The sequence below is a fragment of the Strix uralensis genome, chromosome 3 (genome assembly GCF_047716275.1).
Source record: "Strix uralensis isolate ZFMK-TIS-50842 chromosome 3, bStrUra1, whole genome shotgun sequence".
In the NCBI taxonomy this organism is placed as follows: domain Eukaryota; kingdom Metazoa; phylum Chordata; class Aves; order Strigiformes; family Strigidae; genus Strix; species Strix uralensis.
The window spans coordinates 39,161,620-39,180,833 of NC_133974.1; the positions used below are offsets into that span (position 1 = coordinate 39,161,620).

General features: G+C 42.3%; 1 protein-coding gene across 5 annotated transcripts in view; it reads right to left on the reverse strand.

The window, feature by feature from the left end:
- UBE3D (ubiquitin protein ligase E3D) overlaps nt 1-18,281 on the reverse strand; it is an 88,424-nt gene extending 70,143 nt beyond the window's left edge. For all 5 annotated transcript variants that reach the window (XR_012628059.1, XM_074861940.1, XM_074861939.1 and 2 more), the window contains exons 1-6: nt 18,192-18,281; nt 17,428-17,630; nt 15,421-15,511; nt 8,124-8,355; nt 2,864-2,933; nt 292-361 (exon numbers count right to left, since the gene is read on the reverse strand). Coding sequence is in view for 4 of the 5 variants with exons in the window: in XM_074861940.1 (XP_074718041.1) it covers nt 292-361; nt 2,864-2,933; nt 8,124-8,355; nt 15,421-15,511; nt 17,428-17,630; nt 18,192-18,253 (728 nt within the window). In the remaining variant the exon portion in view is untranslated. The remainder of the gene's footprint in view (nt 1-291; nt 362-2,863; nt 2,934-8,123; nt 8,356-15,420; nt 15,512-17,427; nt 17,631-18,191) is intronic.
- Between the last annotated feature and the right edge of the window lie 933 nt (nt 18,282-19,214).

Genomic DNA, 19,214 nt, shown 5'->3' on the forward strand with positions numbered 1-19,214 from the left:
TTGTATTTTGGCTTATTACCTGCATAGTGAGACACTGTGACATTATACACAATCTCTCTCATGCATTACACACAAACACACACACACAAAGACAAGCAAACAAAACTGTATGAGTGGATTCAGACTACATTACTGTTATAACACTTAATTCTGTGATGATTACATAAAATTTGACAGCACTGTTATTATATGTAATTATTCAAGAAACTAAAATGGTAGTGCATTTCTAGCATTCTTTCTAAAACATAAACCTGAGCAAATCATCTGATTCTTTTTATTTCTATTTGTTACCTTGGTGTTGGGCTGAAACTCTCCTCAGATGGTTGAATAATCACCTCGGTGACATAATATTTAATGGTATCTAAAATGACAAAAACATTTTTCAAGTACAAGTACAACAGAACAACTAACTTGTTAAGAGTAGACTGTAAGCCACCATATCACTATACTAATTAAACTTTTGTTCAGCATTCAATTAAGAGGTGCAGCGGATGGTCAAATTCTGCTTTGGTTTGTGGGAGGAGAAGCAACCAATAACAGAAAACATACACTGCCAGAAGAAAACTGCTCTGAGCTAATTACACGATCAGCAATTTCTCATTCATATTGATCCTTGTTTAACTCTGGGAACAATCATCTTGAAACAAGGCAAACAAGAGCTCAAGCCAAACCTGAAAGATGAATTGAAAAAACTTTCCGAAAGCACTGAGATCAGCATAGCTTACGTAAGTATTTTAGTACCCTCTGCTGCTCAGTAATGCTGCAGTGAATCACAGGAGACAGTTTTAATAACAGCACACACAGGGGAATAATTTTCTTCTTTGCTCAAAGAGCAGACTAGAACTTCTTTCCAAAAATCACACTAACTCAACACTAACGCATACATTCTGAGTTTCAATGTAACTGTTCCTCAAAAGCTCCTTTAACAGGAGCTTTTAACAGCCTTTAACACTAAACGGAAGTATTTGAGTACAGAACTTAATTCCAATCAATAACGTCAGGACAAAGACAATAATACTGAAACTCTGTGTCCATGCTACAAACACAGTCTAACCAGAGGGCCAGCAGAACAAGTTAAGCATTTAGCGTAATAAATTTATCCCACTAAGCCTTAGCATGTGAACAACAGTAAAGATTCATCAGTTTCATAAATTTTGAGGGTGGAGAGGATTGTCTTATCTGATCTCTGCCCACACACCCCATTAAAATAGGGTAAAAGCAAGCATTTCAGGAAGACAATCTGTTTTAAAGATTCCGAAGGCTTGATAATCCCACCCCTTTTCCAGATAAGTACTACACTTTTTTAATTATCCGCACTGTTAGGAAATTATATTTTACCTCTAAGTTTAATTTTAGTCTGTTCCACGCTGTGCCTAGTCCTGGGAGACAGCAGGAAAAGAAGTCAGTTCACTGTAGCTGTTGCCCTGAGTAAGGAATTGGTGCTACTGCTGCAAGGTCATTGGGAATTAAGGAGATGTTTGCTTGCAGAGAGATAGAAGGTGGGATTTCCCAAGAAAAAAGTCATATGAGAATGGGGGGATAGAATTAGGGGAAGGAATAGTCAACAAAGGAATTTCAAAGCCAAACCTGGCCTCCAGAGCTACACCACTCTAATCCAGTTTTATCTTCAAGGCTCATGAAGAAGCACCAAGCATGACAGTCAAGTCTGCTCTCTAGTTTCTCTTCAGAGAGATGGCTCTGTCTAGATTTATACCATACATCTCTGGGTCATTTTTTTGTTTGTTCTTTGAACTCTACGTAAATTTCCTACAATAGTGAAGAAGCATGGTCAAAACAAATGACATGCTATCTAACTTCAGTCATGTACAGAGTCCAGACCAAATCCCTGCACATCTACACAGTATTTGCCTTTTCCCATACCCATTGATCACATCAATTACTGGTTGCTACAACCTTCTGAAGGCTTAAGATTAGGGCATCCATTATTCATGATGATCTGTGAAGATCTTTTTCAACCACTGCTTTCCTAAAGTCACAACCTGCTTTGTGGGCTTTCAAGCATCTTACCTCAAATTTAGTTTTATTAAAGCTTCTACTGTTCAGATCCCTGTACAGGACAACTGGAACCTTCTGTAGCAAAAGACCTTTTGTCTTGTGCCTCCTCATGACTTATTTCTTAAACAGGATTTGCATTTTCTGAGAAGTTTTTATATTCTCCAGATCTCTGAACTGAGCCGGGCTCACAATGACTGATGCAGTGGAGTAAAGGGAGAATGAAAGAATGAATCCTGCTAGTAACAACCTTATTGCTTCTCTCCTGTTAATAACCACATTTTAAAAACCACCAGAGACTCATCTTTACACTACTCCAGGTAAATCCTGCTGATTCAATATAATGACAGCTTTTAAACCAATAATCTCATCATCTCAATGTTGGATGATGATGAGAGATAACCTGTTTCTTTGACAAGGCTTCTTTTCAGTGACACCAGCCTGGCTGTCAGCAATCATTTCCTTGGCTTCTAGATCTGTAATGATCAAGTTCTGAGTTAACTTTTCCATTAGTCTGTAGGACTGACAGCAAAACAACCAACCTGTAATTTCTCAGGTCTCCTTTTTAACTGGGATTCCTAGTAAACTGGAATCATGCATTGAGCCTTCCAAAGCTTTGGAATTAGCCAAATACACCACAGAAACAAGGATGAGGAAAACCTCTGTTGTAAGTCACTTTCAAGGTCTAACAGTGGAAGCGACAACCTCATCTGTTTCAGAAGGGAATGAGAGAAACACACAGGAATCAGCCCTGCACCTTACTGATAAACTAACTTTCCTTTAGAGTTTTTAACCTCCAGTTCTCAGTGGCTGATGCAGTGAAGTCTAGTTTGGTTTGCACATCCCATACCTGACGATACTGTTTCTCCCAGCATTGTCTTGCAGCACTTACAAATTACTCTGGTATTTTCCTCTGATTTCTGTAGGACAAAGAAATGTCATTTAAATGTCACTCGGTTATTCTGAAAAAGGAATGTATAATTTTAACATATTCTCCAGAGAAGATAGTGAACTTTGTACTTGTTTCTGTTCTCTTTATGTTTACATACACACAGATTTGCATCCACTACTTCAGCTTTCTACACTTCAACTTGCTTGCAAGTTTTATACTAGTTTTAAAAACCGGCAACAGATACTGACTACACAGCATAACCTGTAATAGCTAACAGGAGAATCTCGCAATATTGAGTGACTGGATGGTAAAATGACAAGGTAAATTTGATTTTGATAAGGCAAAATAATGCACAGGAGAAGAAGTATTCCAAAATATATACATAAAATATTATGCTGCAATGTAACTACCATCACTCAGTAAAAAGTTCTAGTCATTGTGGACAGTTTTACAGGAATGCCAGTTCATTGTTCAGCAGAGAGCAGAAAATGTCCACAAACTATTTTGAATTACTAGAAAACAGCTGAAGAACACAACATAGCATGATATTTCAGAAAGGTTCTGTGCAGGCTTATTAACCTGGGTGTAGCATAGTACAGCTCTGGCCTGGAAGCAATACATATATAAAACCACAATGATGTTCCTGAGTTAGTAAACCCTTCTGGAGCTAGAAATCCTGAGAATGTAATGAGAAGACACCTAAATTGGATTTTTACATGTGGTCTTTGTATAATCACCTTTATAATTGTTCATCTTTATAATTGTTCATACAGTATACAGTGCATAAAAATACCCATGTGTAATTAAACAACTACTGTTTTATTGGCTTGGTTTATAAGTCTAAACAAGTCACTATCAACCTGAGAAATCATATTGCAGATCATGCCTATGAAAATAATATCTACATTTAGCATAAATTAAAACCTCCAAATTTATCTTTTTCTGAAACCTTTGTAAAAGATGGCGACAGTTCCCATGGATTCCAAGTGAAGTGAGCACAGATGCACTCTTTGGGGAGCATAGTTTTCCTTCATCACCACTACCACAGTCCTTAGTATTCAAATTTTAAAATGGATGGATGATGATGATGTGTCGGACTGATGTCCAGAACAAAAAATGATGCTCTGTGGCCTATGACATCACAAAATTATTTAAGAAAAAAAACCCAAACAAGCAGCATGAAGTAAATCCAATGTCCTTTGCTGTGTCAGGTACACTCTTCATCTTACAAAGGTAAGGTTTGAGGTATGTATTACAGGCTGTCTTCAGAACCTGGATTGTGGACTTTCAGACTATGCAGATTTCCAAGCATAATTATCCTAATCAAAAATCAAATAATGCTTTGTTAATTGATTTATTCTAATTCAGATGCCTTGAAGGATATGGAGTCTGTGATTAGACCAGTGATGAAAGAGATTATAGACAAGTCAAGCAGACACGCTGGCCCAATTTTTTCAGTTACTCTATGGAAAAGTGTAAGTACTTTCTGCTTCAATGATAGGGAAGGGGTAAACAAGGGAGACAGAGGAGTTATACACAACTCTGGATCATTAAGCAGGCTGTGCTTAGTCTAACAATCTGCACTAAAATATAGCCAAATGCCAGACCATATATTCAGGAACAACAGGAACAACAAAGCCAGTGATGATAAAATAAAGGAATACATAGTGGAAGAGAGCAATAATCAAAAGAATTTAGATGATGGTAGCTAACCAAACCAGAGTTACTAATGAGGTGCTACAAAAGAAAGGGCAAATATGATCTCTGCATGCATGAACAACTGAATAGTTGATACAGATAAACAGAAAAATATAACATTTTCAGAATTAGAGAGATAATTACGGCAAAAATGTACCTATAAAGTATGTCAAAAATTTGGTAAATGGTTTGGAAAACTGCTACAAAAATAATTTCTAGGAAATAAATACACCTTAGAGATAAAAAGAGATACAGAGTTGCAATTCTTAGTGTGCTTAATTTAATAAGGCAGCAGCAAAGAGTCAGGATGATTAACCACTGAAACAGCTTACCAAGGAATGTAATAAAGTTTCCATCATTTGAAGTATTAAATCAATACTGGACATCTTTCTCAAAGCTATAGCTCAGACAGAACTGATGGATTTGATGCTGGAAATACCTAACATTTCTCTGATCTGTACTATGCAAATAATAAAACGAAAAGAAGGAACCACTCTAGCTCCATGAAAAACAGAAAGCATCCCACATGGAATATGAACTTACAATCACGAAGTCCTGCTTGTTCCTCATAAACCAGGGATCAAACTAAAAGCCACAGAGAGAGCCCAACAGCCTCTGTTAAAGCTTCAGAGAGCTATGTTGGAAGTACAGCCCCCTTGTTATGGAGATCAGAAAAAACATCTGATTCATATATATGCAGTTATCCCCTTTCCCAATTCCTATCTTGCTACTCCTCTCAAACATGCACAATAAAATTACTTGCTTAACATGAAGAGCAAGGAATAGTAGACAGGGTTTGGTACAAATATTGCACAGTACAAGTATGTAATATACAGTACTTCCTTGAAAGCTACAACTTGAATGTTTTTTTCTGACTATAGTTACAGGTGCTAGCTAAGAATCGTGCAGTACGGTACCTAAAAAACACCACTAACTCGTATCATGCTTCAATGGAAAAAGCGATAGTTTTAGCTACGCTAATTAAATCAGTATATCTATTTGACAACTTGCAGCTGCTGGCAATCTGCAGATGGAGGTGGATCACCAGCCTAATATTTTCTGTTTCTATTCCTAAGGATCCCTGATATGGTGTCAAGGAAAATATTTTCCCTAAGAGATACTATTAGGATGCTGCAAGACCATATGACATTTAAAGACTATGTTACACTGGAAGACTAATAGATGTGAAAAATATGTTTGCAATGGACGGATGCTGTCTTGGTCCACCAGAGGGTGGAAAAGATTGTTTAAGCATCCCTGATACATTGCTGCTACTATTTTGGTCATAGGCAAACACTTTCCAAAGAACTGCAATGCAATTAAAAAAGAACTTTCATACGGGGGCAGACTGAAACAATCTTTTCTGAAATGAAAGCATTTATGCCAATAGCAATCTATCTTGCCTGTAACTTTCTATTAGTCATATTATGGAAGAATTTTCTGTTTCAGTATGAGGAGTTTTTTCCTCATTAGTCCAGTTTCTGCAGGATCTTACAGGTTTGCTCATTTGCTTGGCAACCAAGCGATGCTGGAAATAAGCAAACACAGAAATGAGAATTCACTGCAAGTGTGAAAGATGTAGAAGGAGGGATTTGACACAAACAAGGAAAGAATTCTCAACTTCAATGCAAGTTCAAGGAAGCAAACATGAAAATTCATCACACTAAACTACTCTTGTATGCTTCTGACAGAAAACAGCCTCCTCCCTCATTCAAAAGTTCTGCAGTTATCCTGGTTTGACCCACATCTCAGTAATATCTTTGTCCCACATCCTTTTATCATGTTTCTGCCTCAAAAACAACCATTTTCTGGCAAACATTCTCTTTGACTGATTGAAGAAGCGTGTTGGCGGACTGCTCCTCTTTCTCTGGGCTGCAATACAAACTCCATGCACCCTGCCTCTTCCTATCTTTGTTCCCATTGTCCTAAGATATCTTTTGAGACTACTGAAATGTGAGATAATTCATTTTGGGGACCTCTGGCAGAAAGCCTTGTCCTCTTGGAAATTCAGAATCTTCTGCTCAGCCTCCTTCTTAAGGATACTTGGAAGAAATAACTCCAATTGCCACTGAGTTAATCCAAAGTAATCTGCTTCTCCCATGCTGATATCCTTTCAGCGTATCAGTTCTTATTTTCCCCTCCCCACATTCTGCTTTTCAAAGAACAATGGAACAAGAAACCAAAGAGACCACAGCTGCAAGACTTGCAGATATGGACCGCAGGACAAAACTGTTCCCCAGGCAGATGGCTTGCTTGGATGCATTGCACCAGCAACCGCTGAACTGCAAGAATCCTGGTGATTTAACTGGGGATAATACAAATCCCTAATGATGATAAGCAGCAGCAGCAGACGGGAATTAGGGTCTTTGGTGTTACTTCTCAACAGATTAAAAGTTTCATGTTGGGAATCTGTACATAGCAAGTCATCAGCTGTTAGAGGCACAAGTTGCCAAGACAGCAACGATTCCCATAACTGTAGAAGGATTTCAGTAATCAGGTTAACTACATGGTATTGGATGAAAAGATGGTATGTGCAGCCCCATCCTTTGTCAGCACAGATACAGACAAGTGGTAGATTAACAGAAAAGGCTTTATGGAACTGTAGGCTTTGGTGAACAGAGTTCCTGGATGTTGTTCTGGTAGAAGGAAAGATTACTGCTTGAACTTTTATGTAAGTGCTAAATTTCCAAGATGAGGAAAGCATTGAATTTTCTTTCTTCATGGGTTTTATCCCACCATTGAAACACCAGTATCCCTACAAATGTTTTTTTTCCTGAGCAACAATAAATTTTGATGTTTCTAAGGCAAATGATAGCCTTCTTCCTAGAGACTCAGCTGATTGATATATCCCCTCCTGGAACACCTCAGAAGTATCAACATGAAGAGGTATTACCTGGGGTGGCAGGTCCCTTTCTCTAAACAGAACAGTCAAACAAACTCAATTTCCTTAGTATATTCAAAGAGTGTAAGACAGCCACATCTGAACCCAAAACACATTCTGATTTTTCTAAGTCTTTCTAAAGCTAAAAAAGAGAAAAAAAAAAAAAATCACACCTTCCTTTGATCATATTTACAGTTATGCATCCAGTCACAGTTCGAGAAAAAAGCCATTGTTACTCCAGTTTCTTCCTCATTTTTCACTACACTACCCTTTGACAAACACCTAACCCATTACAGTTACTATCTTACTAAATGCTGATGTCCTTCACTCAGGATATTTTTGAGGGACATACCTGGGTTTAGAACTACATAATTAAATAGTTTCCAATTAAGTTTATAGGAAGAAGTTCTTCTTGCATATCTAGGTCAATATCAAGACTATGGTGCATACTTTAGAAAATGTAAATCATAGCTTAGAATATTTTCTGGCTTCTGTACAACTGAATGTCAACAGCTCCCTGAGACCTTCAAAACAGCTCTGTAATACATACAAGTTAAATAAACTAGTGACAAAAAAGTGTTTTACAATGAAAACATCCAAATACATTCACTTATGAAATATTCAAACAAAATACTTTACCAAGTTGGAACCACTCTGAGAAGCATGGTGTCCACTCTCTGAGCAGCACATGGAAGATTCAGACACATGTGATTCATTTCGTGAATTCAACAGAAAAAAAGTGTCTCCAAGAAAACAGTCATCATGCTGAGGGTGCAAAGCGCTTCTGGCAAAGGGGTTAGGGTGACAACACCACTCTTCAACCAAAGCACTCCAGTTTTCACTTGGTAGAGGAAGAACTCTTAGAAATTTCCTAAGAGGGAAGAAGAATGAATTATCTCAACATAATACATTATTTTCTAAGACACTAAAAGAGAGCTTAGACTCCTTACCAAAAGGAGGGGGGGGGAATTATGGCATTTTCTCAAAAGGAAGTGCTTGACTCTCCTTTCAGTCAAAGGCATTTTCTTTGGATGAATTCTGAGAAAGCAATTGCTGACTGTTTCCTGCCAAGTTTATGATGAAGCATTTCCCAAGGGTGAATCTCCAATGATTATAAGGCAGAACTTGGCATAATCCTCTCTTGAAATGAATCACATGGAAAAAATAAAACAGTTCTATCCAGGCATGAAAAACAGAACAATGGGCATTTTGCAATTATATTTATTATTACTTCTTGTAAAATTCCTTGCACCAAACGTTGATATAAACACAACAGAAACAGACTGCTGCCACAGCAAGGGAGAGCATGTCCTCTGAAGCCCCTCAAAGTCAGATATCAGACTTCGAAAAAGCTAAATCCTGACAAAAAACACCATAGTATAGCATCATTAAGAAAAAAAAAAAAAGAAATCTTAATTTAGATTCAGATTCAACTTTCAGAAGTGACATACAAAAAAACCCAAACCCCTTTCTCCTGAACAGCTGTATGGACCAAGGAGGCTGCTCCAGGCAATACCAGACTTTGCTTTCATTATCAGTGTTGTTTTTAACTTACTTTGGTTACACAGAGGATTTTATAAGCCAAGGGTTAGAATCACTGCTTTAAGTTGTAAAATATACTTCTAAAGCCAGAATATATACATGTGGCTATATAAATACCGGCTTGGTCATTATGAGTGAGTAGTCAATACCTTCCTGCCTACAGTTCCTATATCCATTCTGTGGTCCTCTGTGGTTTTTTTTAAGAATGTAGAAGTACTGATGAATACTGTCCACATATTTACACTTTCTTTAATCCGTGTTTTCTACAAAACTATTGCACTGGGAAGAAATTCAGCCCCTTTACCAAAACAATGGGCAACGGCTTTAACAGTGTGCACCTCTTCAACAGTTTTCTAGATGTACTGCTTGTTACAGACCTGTGCTTTCTGCCCTCTGCCTAGTTTCCTTGAATGCTTTCCTTTTGTTCTCTTATTTCTTCTGCTGTTGCCTGAAAACTTCACATAAAATTTCTTGATTCTACTTCTTACTTAAAACTTGCAAATACACTTTGCTTATGGTGCTACTTCATAAATAAACACACAGCTGCTAACCCAACAGTTAGACACTCTCCCTTTCTTGCAGTTCACAGACTATTCTTTTCTGAAGATGCCAGTTCTTCCCACTGTAGTTTTTTGTGCCTTTTGTATTGTTGGGTGGGTGAAAGTAAAATATTTTATAAAAACTTTCTTCTTTCTAGATCGACAACACATCTTAAACCGTGCTTGCCCCACCTGCAGATGAAAGTTGGAATAACTCGTCCTCTGATCCAGCTTTACTGTAACTAAGATAGATTACCTCCACACTACCCATCACTGTCTTCACTCTCTGTGGTCTTATATATTGCCTGAGATACAACCACAATTCTGCCATGGTGTGGGACCTTAATTCTGATGTTGGCCAAATGACTGATTATTCATCAGCCTTGTACAATTAATTCCAATGCCTAGACTCACACTGAAAAAAGAAATCTTCATTCCTATGTATTGTTCTTTACACTACAGCAACAAAAAGCTGGCATTGCTCAGCAATGTTTTTTCAAGTGTTACATACAGGGGGAAAAAAAGACAGAGATTACCTTAGCTGCAGACTAATGCTGTCCAGTTTCATTACATTACCCTTTCTTTACCCTCACAGCCTAAAGCATCAAGATCGTGAATTCTTGCCCAACAAAAGCAGTTGCTCCAACCAGTAGGAATTTCCTAAACAGACCCCTCCTAACTTTGAGCTATACAGAAAATATAACATTTTCTCTATATTTTAAGCTTTTGACACTTATATGTGGTGTGTTGGGTTTGTGTGTGATGAAGTTTTGGTAGCAGGGGAGGGGGCCAAAGAGGCGGCTCCTGTGAGATATTTCTAGAAGGTCCCCCGGCTCCAAGTCGGACCCACCTCTGGCCAAGGCCGAGCCAATTAACAACAGTGGCTGTGACTCTGTGATAACGTATTTAAGAAGGGGAACCTGAGAGAAGGAGGGGTTGTGAGGGAAATACCTCTGCAAACACCAGGTCAGTGACAGAAAGGAGGAGGAGAAGCAGGAGAGGTATGCTGGAGCAGAGACTCCCCTGCAGCCCGTGGTGAGAGGGCAAGGCTGTGCCCCTACAGCCCATGGAGGTCCATGGTGGAGCAGATGCCCACCTGCAGCCCGTGCAGAACCCCACGCCAGAGCAGGTGGATGCACCCAGAGAAGGTGGGGACTCTGAGGGGAGCCCACGCTAGAGCAGTCTGTTGCTGGGAGGGCTGCAGCACATGGCAGGGACCCACGCTGGAGCAGCTCATGAAGAACTGCAGGCCATGGGAAGGACTCACATTCAAGAAGTTCATGGAGGACTGTCTCCCATGAGAGGGACCCCATGCTGGAGCAGGGGAAAAGCGTGAGTCCTCCTCCCCTTGAAGAGGATGAAGCAGCAGAGTCAATGGGTGACGAACCACAACCCCATCCCCCACCCCCTGCACCACTCTGGGAAAGGAAGTAGAGAAATCAGGAACAAAGCTCAGCCCGGGAAGAAGGGAGGGGTGAGGGAAAAGGTTTTTTTAAGATTTGGTTGTATTTCTCACTGTCCAACTCTGATTGATTGGTAAATTAAGTGGTGGTGGTGGTAGTTTTCATATTAAATTGATGTTCTGTCTCTTCCCCAACTGAGTCTGCCTCTGTGGCCATAATTGGTGAGTCATCCCTCCCCATCCTTGTCTCAATCACTGAGCCTTTTATTTTTTTCCTCCCCAGCCCTCAGGGGGAAGGAGTGAGGGAGCAGCTTTGAGGTGCTCTGTTGTCCTCTGGGCTTAAACCACGACAGGCAGGAAGCCATATCCTGGATCACTAGAACTGGAAAAATGTAACACTAATAAAAACATAGCTTTACAGAAAAACAAACAAAAAAGAAACGAAGTTTACTGGGTGCTGACTAACTTGAGGCTGCTAAATACAGTGATAAAAGCTAGCTAACAGGGGAACTTTCTCCCCAGTCTTGCTCCTAATAACAACTGAGTTTCTACTTTAAGATAGCCAGCTAGGCTACCTTCACAGTCAGAGAGCGACAAACAATTCTTAGGTTGGGACCTTTAAGAGAAACTTTCTCCTTCTGACAGTGTTCAATATAGTCAGGTTGAATGGCCTTCTGGAGATCTCTGTCTCCAAACAGAGGAAGCCTAGGTAATTAACTTATTTTTTAAAGCTAGAAGTTAGGCACTAGTCTAAAAGAGTCCTGCCATGACAATGTAATTCTTAGGCCGGCTTCCAAGCTAAGGTAAGTATCTGACTGTAGAGCTCCTTACAAGACTGGACTAAAAAAAATAATATCTAATATCCAAGAACCCAGTAATATCATCCTATCTACTGAAAATTCTGAAAACTGGAAGTAAAATGGACTTTAGACTTTTAAACATATAAGCCTTCTGTTCCATCAGAGAAAAAGAAAGAAAAAAGACCCAGTTGAATTTCTTTAACAGCAGACTTCCTTATTTACTTACTAAAAAATCTTGGACAGCCCAGCTTGACAGTTAATTGCCATGCTATTTATGTAGAAGTGTAATTAGAAGATTTCCCCTGCCATCAGATTTTAAATAGAATACTTATGTAGGACAAATTCATAATGTTTGGACTAAGGAAAAGGTTTATTGCTTAATAGTCAATTTATAAAATTTATTTTTCACAACATTCAGCCTTGTATTGGGTTTGCGTGCCAAGGTTTTGATAGCAGGGGGCTACAGTGGTGGCTTCTGTGAGAAGCTGCTAGAAGCTTCCCCTATGTCCGACAGAGCCAACACCAGCGGACTCCAAGACGGGCCTGCCGCTTGCCAAGACCGAGCCCATCAGCAACAGTAGCACCTCTGTGATAACATATTTAAGAAGGGGAAAAAAAGCTGCACAACTGCAACCAGAAAGAGTGAGAATACATAAGAAAACAACCCTGCCGACACCAAGGTCAGTGAAGAAGGAGGGGGAAGCGCTCCAGGTGCCAGATCAGGCTGTGCCCCTGCAGCCCATGGAGGACCCCACGCTGGAGCAGGTGGCTGCTTGAAGGAGGCTGTGACCCTGTGGGAAGCCCACGCTGGAAGAGGCTCCTGGCAGGACCTGTGGACCCATGGAGAGAGAGGAGCCCACATTGGAGCAGGTTTGCTGGCAGGACTTGTGACCCCATGGAGTACCGCACTGGAGCAGTCAGCTCCTAGAGGACTACACCCCACAGGAGGGACCCACGCTGGAGCAGTTTGTGAAGAGCTGCAGCCCAAGGGAAGGACCCATGTTGGAGAAGTTTGTGGAGGACTGTCACCCGTGGGAGAACCCCACGCTGGAGCAGGGAAAGAGTGTGAGGAGTCCTCCCCCTGAGGAGGAAGGAGCAGCAGAGACAACGTGTGATGAACTGACCACAACCCCCATTCCCAGTCCCTGCACTGCTCAGAGGGAGGAGGTAGAGAAGTTGGGAGTGAATTTGACCCCGGGAAGAAGAGGGGGAGGGGGAAGGTAGTTTTAAGATTTGGGTTTATTTCTCATTATGCTACTCTGATTTGATTAGCAATAAATTAAATTTCTCTGAGTCAAGTCTGTTTTGCCCGTGATGGTAACTGGGGAGTGATCTCTTCCTGCCTTTATCTCGACTCATGAGCCCTTCTCTATATCCTCACCCCTGTCCAGCTCAGCAGGGGGAATGATAGAGCAGTTTTGGCGGGCACCTGGCATCCAGCCAGTCAACCCACCACAAGCCTTTAAGAGTTTCTTCATGACAGAAGTAAAGCCTTAAAGAATTATTTTATATATGAGCTACACTTAGCCTAACTGGAAGGTGAGAAAGAAAAAAGAAAGTATCCCAAATCCTTTGCAGCTCTTAAATCTAGGGAAAAAAAATAATCTAATCACTTCCTCTGATGTGGGTAATGTGAGGGTAATGGAGAAGAATCAGGGAGCACAACCCTAACCTCTGAAAAGCTATCAGCTGCATGAAAGGAAACAGACTAAGCCAGGGGATTTCATATAGAGTCCATTTTCTCACATCAAGGAAGGATCACTTACATTTAAACCATTCCTAACATTTCTTAATCTAGTCTTTAAAATGATGGCTTCCTATGCAGTCTCTAACAGTAAAAAATAAGCTTTAGAATAGGTTTGGCGTTTTTTTTTCATTTTAACCTAAATTCCTCTTGCTTCAACTGAAGACTACTGCCACCTTCTTTGCAGCAACTTCTTACATATTGGAAGAGTCTTACATCTTCTCCACAGCCTTATCTAAATTAAATCCAATTTATTTCCATTTCTTCTCAAAGGTATAATTTTCTAGATCTCAGGTTTTTCTTATTACAGACCCTTCCATAGTAATTCACACTTTAGTAAGTTCCTCCTCACACAGTTCTTTAACTTTCCTTCAATCCCACCGTCTGTGCTGCCACTGCCATACTCTCCCTAGAGAGACCAACACACAAATTCTGTAGCTAAAAGTACTGACTACGTTGCTGTCGTCCTTTTGGAAGTGCTGGAACAGAAGGTGTTGGATACACTGGCAGATCCACTCTTTTACCTTTGTCTTAATATTTTTTTAGTGATAACATTCGAAGGGCTCAGAGGTTCCCTGCAAGGAGAAATGCCAAGCAAAGAGCCATGAGCATGTCTTCTTTTTTCTTTCTCAAAAATTCTGACTGCATCACGTTATAGGATGCAGAACCAGAAGACGTAAACTCTATGCATATGAATTTAATGCACTGAAATTCAGGAAAACACCCACACAGAGATGAAAATATAAAAGTGCAATATGTTTTGAAAGAAAATGTTACTGACTAGAAATTAGAAGTTTCATTACTCTACATTGTGTCAAAATAAGAGTTATTACTAGACTTTCTGATGAGGCATTTCAGAAGAGAAAGCTAGGCAATCCTCACTCAGTTACATTCAAGTCAGCGATATAGCCATAGGTATGTCAAGAGAGTAAAAGGAGTTTACAGAATATACAACATTTGTATTACTATTTTGAGTATTAGGAGTGACACGGATCATACAAGGCTACAAGTGCATCTCTAACAATTCTTACAAATCCAGATGAAGCTGACAAAATTGTTCATCAGAAGAGCTAGAAAATGCAGCAGCTTTTTATTAAAATTCTCATTCATTCTGCAGACTTTGTAAGGAACAGAGACAAGGCCGAGTCACACAGCTAAGAAACAGGTCCTGTGTTTCCCAAATTCAGCATCCTTGAACTATGTGGAGGTTGGCTTTGCTTAACAGATAGAAGGGAGCTGTGGTCAACCCCCCCATTCTGAGCAGCCATTCTGTAACTACAGCACAATGACTGAAGGGAATTTATAAGAGACTGAGCAGAACTAAAGAGGATCCCTGAAATGTAGAGGAAGAAAGAAGTCTAGACTCAAATTTTCAGTTTTAATCCCTTCAACATAGCAAAGATGTCAACTACTATGAGTATTTTTTAAATCAGTGAAAACTATGAACATTTGCAATATTTTCAGGCCAAAATGTTACAGCTTTTTGTTAGTACAGCAAAACCAGAAGCTATTATGATGAGTGCAAAGAGATTCTGTATGAACAAAAAGCATAGACCTCAAAGCAGAAACATGAGGAAGTCCAGCTACAAAAGGAAATGTCTCGCTCAAAGCATAGCAGACAAGCAGGGAAAGAATCCAGATTTCCCAGCTTTCAGGGCAATGCACCAAACTCCCTTTGTAAAGTACTTCTACTCTCCAGCCAGACTGAAATCAAGAAGTAAATGAATAAACAGTAAAAAACTGTTTCAGGTGATCTTGCTTATTAGTTACCCGTAGTGCTTCAAAAGTGTTTTCATCTATCAATTTAAAAATAAATGCCTCTTAGCTGTGTCTCTAAGTACACAAAATAACACAAATACCAATCATTATGGCATTTATTGCTATAAATACAAGACACCGCAGTACTCACCGGTCTTTTACTATGATGTCACCACAGGATTGACAGTAAAAGACATAATTCTTCTGGGGTTTCAGGTTTTCCGACAAAGCAAACCCCAAATCTATAGATAAAGAAGACATATTAATCTTCAAAACTGTGTAAAATTTTCAGTCACTTGTACAGAAAAGTCCTGCCAAATATCTCAAATCAAAAAAGATAAGAATCTAAAAAACAAAGCAAATGCTGACGTTTTAAACACAACCTTAATTGAGTTACCTATAGAAGCAAGTACTTAGATTTAGGAAAAACTTGCCAGCTCCACCTTGTATTGCTGAGTAGGAATTGTATACGTGAATAATTATTTTAAAGGTGCAAATCCTCTCCACAGGGAGAGCTGAAATATTGATATCATTATATAGAGGTTGTATAAATTAAAATACAGTGCCACTCTTTTGTAATGATATTTCTGCTAATCAGTGTCTCTGCAATATGAGGGTACATCCCAATATGTAAGACCAAATAGTTGGGGGAGTGGGGGGGTAGAGGGGGCACTAGGTTTAAATTTTCAGGCATAAGATACCAGCCACTGTGGCACCACTCAAGGAATACATAGTGAGCAATACCCTCTGCAGGCCAGCAAAGCAAAAGCAGTCTCACAAAAGCCAGCTCAGACAACTTTTCCAAATTAGAAAAGAAGCTATAAAAGCCTCCACAAATTATCAAATAGCATTAGGTGGAAGAAAACTAAAACTGTAAGCTTAGCTCTGTGTATGAATATGAATTTTGTATTGCCCACTTTCTCAGACTTAAGGCTCAAAGTGTATTCTCAGCAGTGGCATTCAGTATTTAAGATTTAGGTTGCAACCACAAATGAAAAGTACTTTAAAGGGTTCCAGAATTTCAAATAAGATACAACTAGTTTTGCACACTAGTATAAAACATTAAAGGCTAACTAAGGTTGTCAATATATATGTCACTATATATGTATGACAACATATATGTCGATTACCATCTGGTTCACATATACGTTTTTCACTGGTACAACTTTCAAAGTTACATTTTTAAAACTTCATCTTTGATCTTTTGAAGCATGCCTCATTACTAAGACACGCTAAATAATTTTTATATAATTGAATTGTCGAAGCATATAATTACAGATTATCATACAGAAGCAACATCAGCATAACATAAAATCAAGAGTATTCTAGCACATTTCTGGTGCTGAAGCCATTATTACACATCATATACTTTCTACTTTAAAACCACAGAATAACAGTTTTGTGTTATTCAATGTATCTTTCTGTGCCACACCCTTTCAAATGAATCTAAATACACTGAGCTTGGATGCTAGAATAAAGCAAAGCACCAGCTATGCTACCATTTCTAATTGTGCAATCACATCCTAGACCTGAATTATCATGATGGAAATAAAGACGGTAACTTTACAGATGTTACCTGCAACATCAGCCTCTGCAAACTGACGCTGTGAGAACAAGCCCCAACACAGAATCACAACCCTTTATAACTAAGTGGTCAGTGACAACCTTAGCGCCATAGCCTGGACGAATCATATTACCACATTTTCAGCTGCCAAACATGAAATAGAAGGGAAAGAAAACAATTTTGATGTAATATGGGAAAGCATGGGGGAGGAACTGAGAGTAGTTCTCAAACTCCTACACGAAACATTTCCTCAGCAACCACATTTCCCTTTCATTGCGCCACTCTGCATTTTGGTTTTTTTAAACTGACAATTTTATTAAATCTCATCAGTTCCTGCTTAAGTCTTCAGTTCAGAGCTAAAGAGAGCCTTTTAGGAAAAGCGACAGCATATGCACAATGCAAACCACGAACTCCAGCTGGTTTGGGGTTTTGGGGTTGGGTTTTTTTGTGCTGCAGAATCTACCCTTTAAAGTCCCTGTCCGCACGTCACTTAAAACCGTAAGGCTTCAGGGCAGCCCGAGCGAAGCCGCCTGGTTTGCGAGCCCCGGGCCGAGCCCCCCCCGCCCGGGCAGCGCCGCCCCGGCCCAGCCTTACCGGCGCGCGGCGGCGGCGGGCGGCGCAGGCGCAGGCGCAGGTGCAGGCCCTCGCCGGGGAGGCGGCGCAGGCCGCGGCAGGAGGACGGGGCCAGCCTGACCCCTGCCGGCAGCGCCGACGCCTCGCAGCTCCCGCCGCTTCTCGCTTCCAGGCGGTCGGCGGCCACCGAGACATCCACCGGCCGGCTCGGGAGGTCCGCCTCGCTGGGGACGCAAAGGGACGCGTTTAACCTCCGCACGGAGGCGCCAGGACGAGCCGCCGCTTGACGCGCGCAGGCCAGAGCGGGGAGAGCAGGACCTCGGCGCTGCGGCACCGGAGCTGGGCTGCGGCTCGCCCCACCCGTACACGCTCCGCGCCCGGTGGAGACGCGACGCGAAGGCGGCGTGAGGGGGCGCGGGACGCCGAGCCCGCGGCCCGGGTGGACCGAGCCCGGGACCGGCCTGCAGCTCCCCCGCGGCCCCGAGACCCCTGCGGTAAACCGGGGTCCCCCGCGGGGGTGAGGAGGAATCGAGCGAAATAAGCCACCGTTCTCAGGAAGCATTTATTTGCACAGTAACTCGGGCTTTTCCGAGTTGCACGAGAGGGGAGGGGCACGGGAATTCGCCGCTACATAACCCGCTTCCCCCCCGCTCCCGCCCCGGTTTAAGGCTAGGGAAGTTAAAAGCCAGACCCGCCACCCCAGCGCCGCGCCCTGCGCCTCCACCGCCGGCACCGGCCGCTCCGCACGGCCCGAGCAGCGGAAGGCAGGCAGCGCCCCGCACTACCGGATAACCAGCAAGGCGCTCTGCGTCCCCCGCCTGATCTCCAGCAGGAACCCCCCCGCCATGCCAGACTGGGCCGGCACCGCCGCCAGCCACACGCGCAGGAAGCGACCTCTCTTCCGCCGGCGCAGGCGCGGTGCGGCCGCCCGCCACAGCGCCCCCTGCAGCTCGGCGCCGGCGACGCCCCGGGGGCAGCGGCGGGAAGGCGGCGCGGGATGGCCGCCGCCCGGGCCCTCCGCGCCCCGGCTGTGGCACCTGGGCTGGGTCCCGTCGGGTCCCGAAGCGCCGAGGTCGAGGCCCGCACAATCCAGGGCTCGGCTGGCCTCACGGGCTTTTCTTAAGCCCAGCCTGAACCTCCTGGGTGTCAACATCTGCCTGTCGTCTCCTGTCCTCCTGCCACACCTCCACTGTGAGGATCCTGGGTCCGTCTGCTCAGGCATGTCCCCACAGGCACTAGGGGCTGTGGTTGGGTCTCCCTCGAAGCCATCTCACCTCACAGTGCTCCAGCCCCAATCGTACTGGTCACGGACACCTTCCCTGCAAGGGGCATGGGGAGAAGACTGGGCACTGTCTCCTAGATGTGGTCTATCACGTGCCAAGTAATGGGGCATAATCAGTCTCCTTGATCTATGGGCTCTGCTCCAGGATGGCGTTGGCCCTCGCTGCTGTCAGAGCCAGCTCAGCTCACTGCCCTGGGGCCTTCCCCACACAGCTGCTCCCCAGCCAGGCGCTCCTGGTCAGCTCGACCTTCCCAGGGGCAGCAGTCCCCATGATAACCAGGCTTTGTGACACAGAGACTTCCTTGAGTTGTATCAAAAGACTTCATCCACTTTTTTATCCTGACTGGGTGGTCTGTAATGCGCCCCCCAAGGTGTCACCCTCACTGGCTTCTCTTCTGATCCTGACGGACAAGCTTTGACCCAGCCCATTGCCCAGCCCATACAAGAGCTCTACATACCCAGGATGCTGCTTCACAGAGAGGACAGTGGTGCTCATGTGGACAAGCAGTCAGGGGTAGTAGGCTGA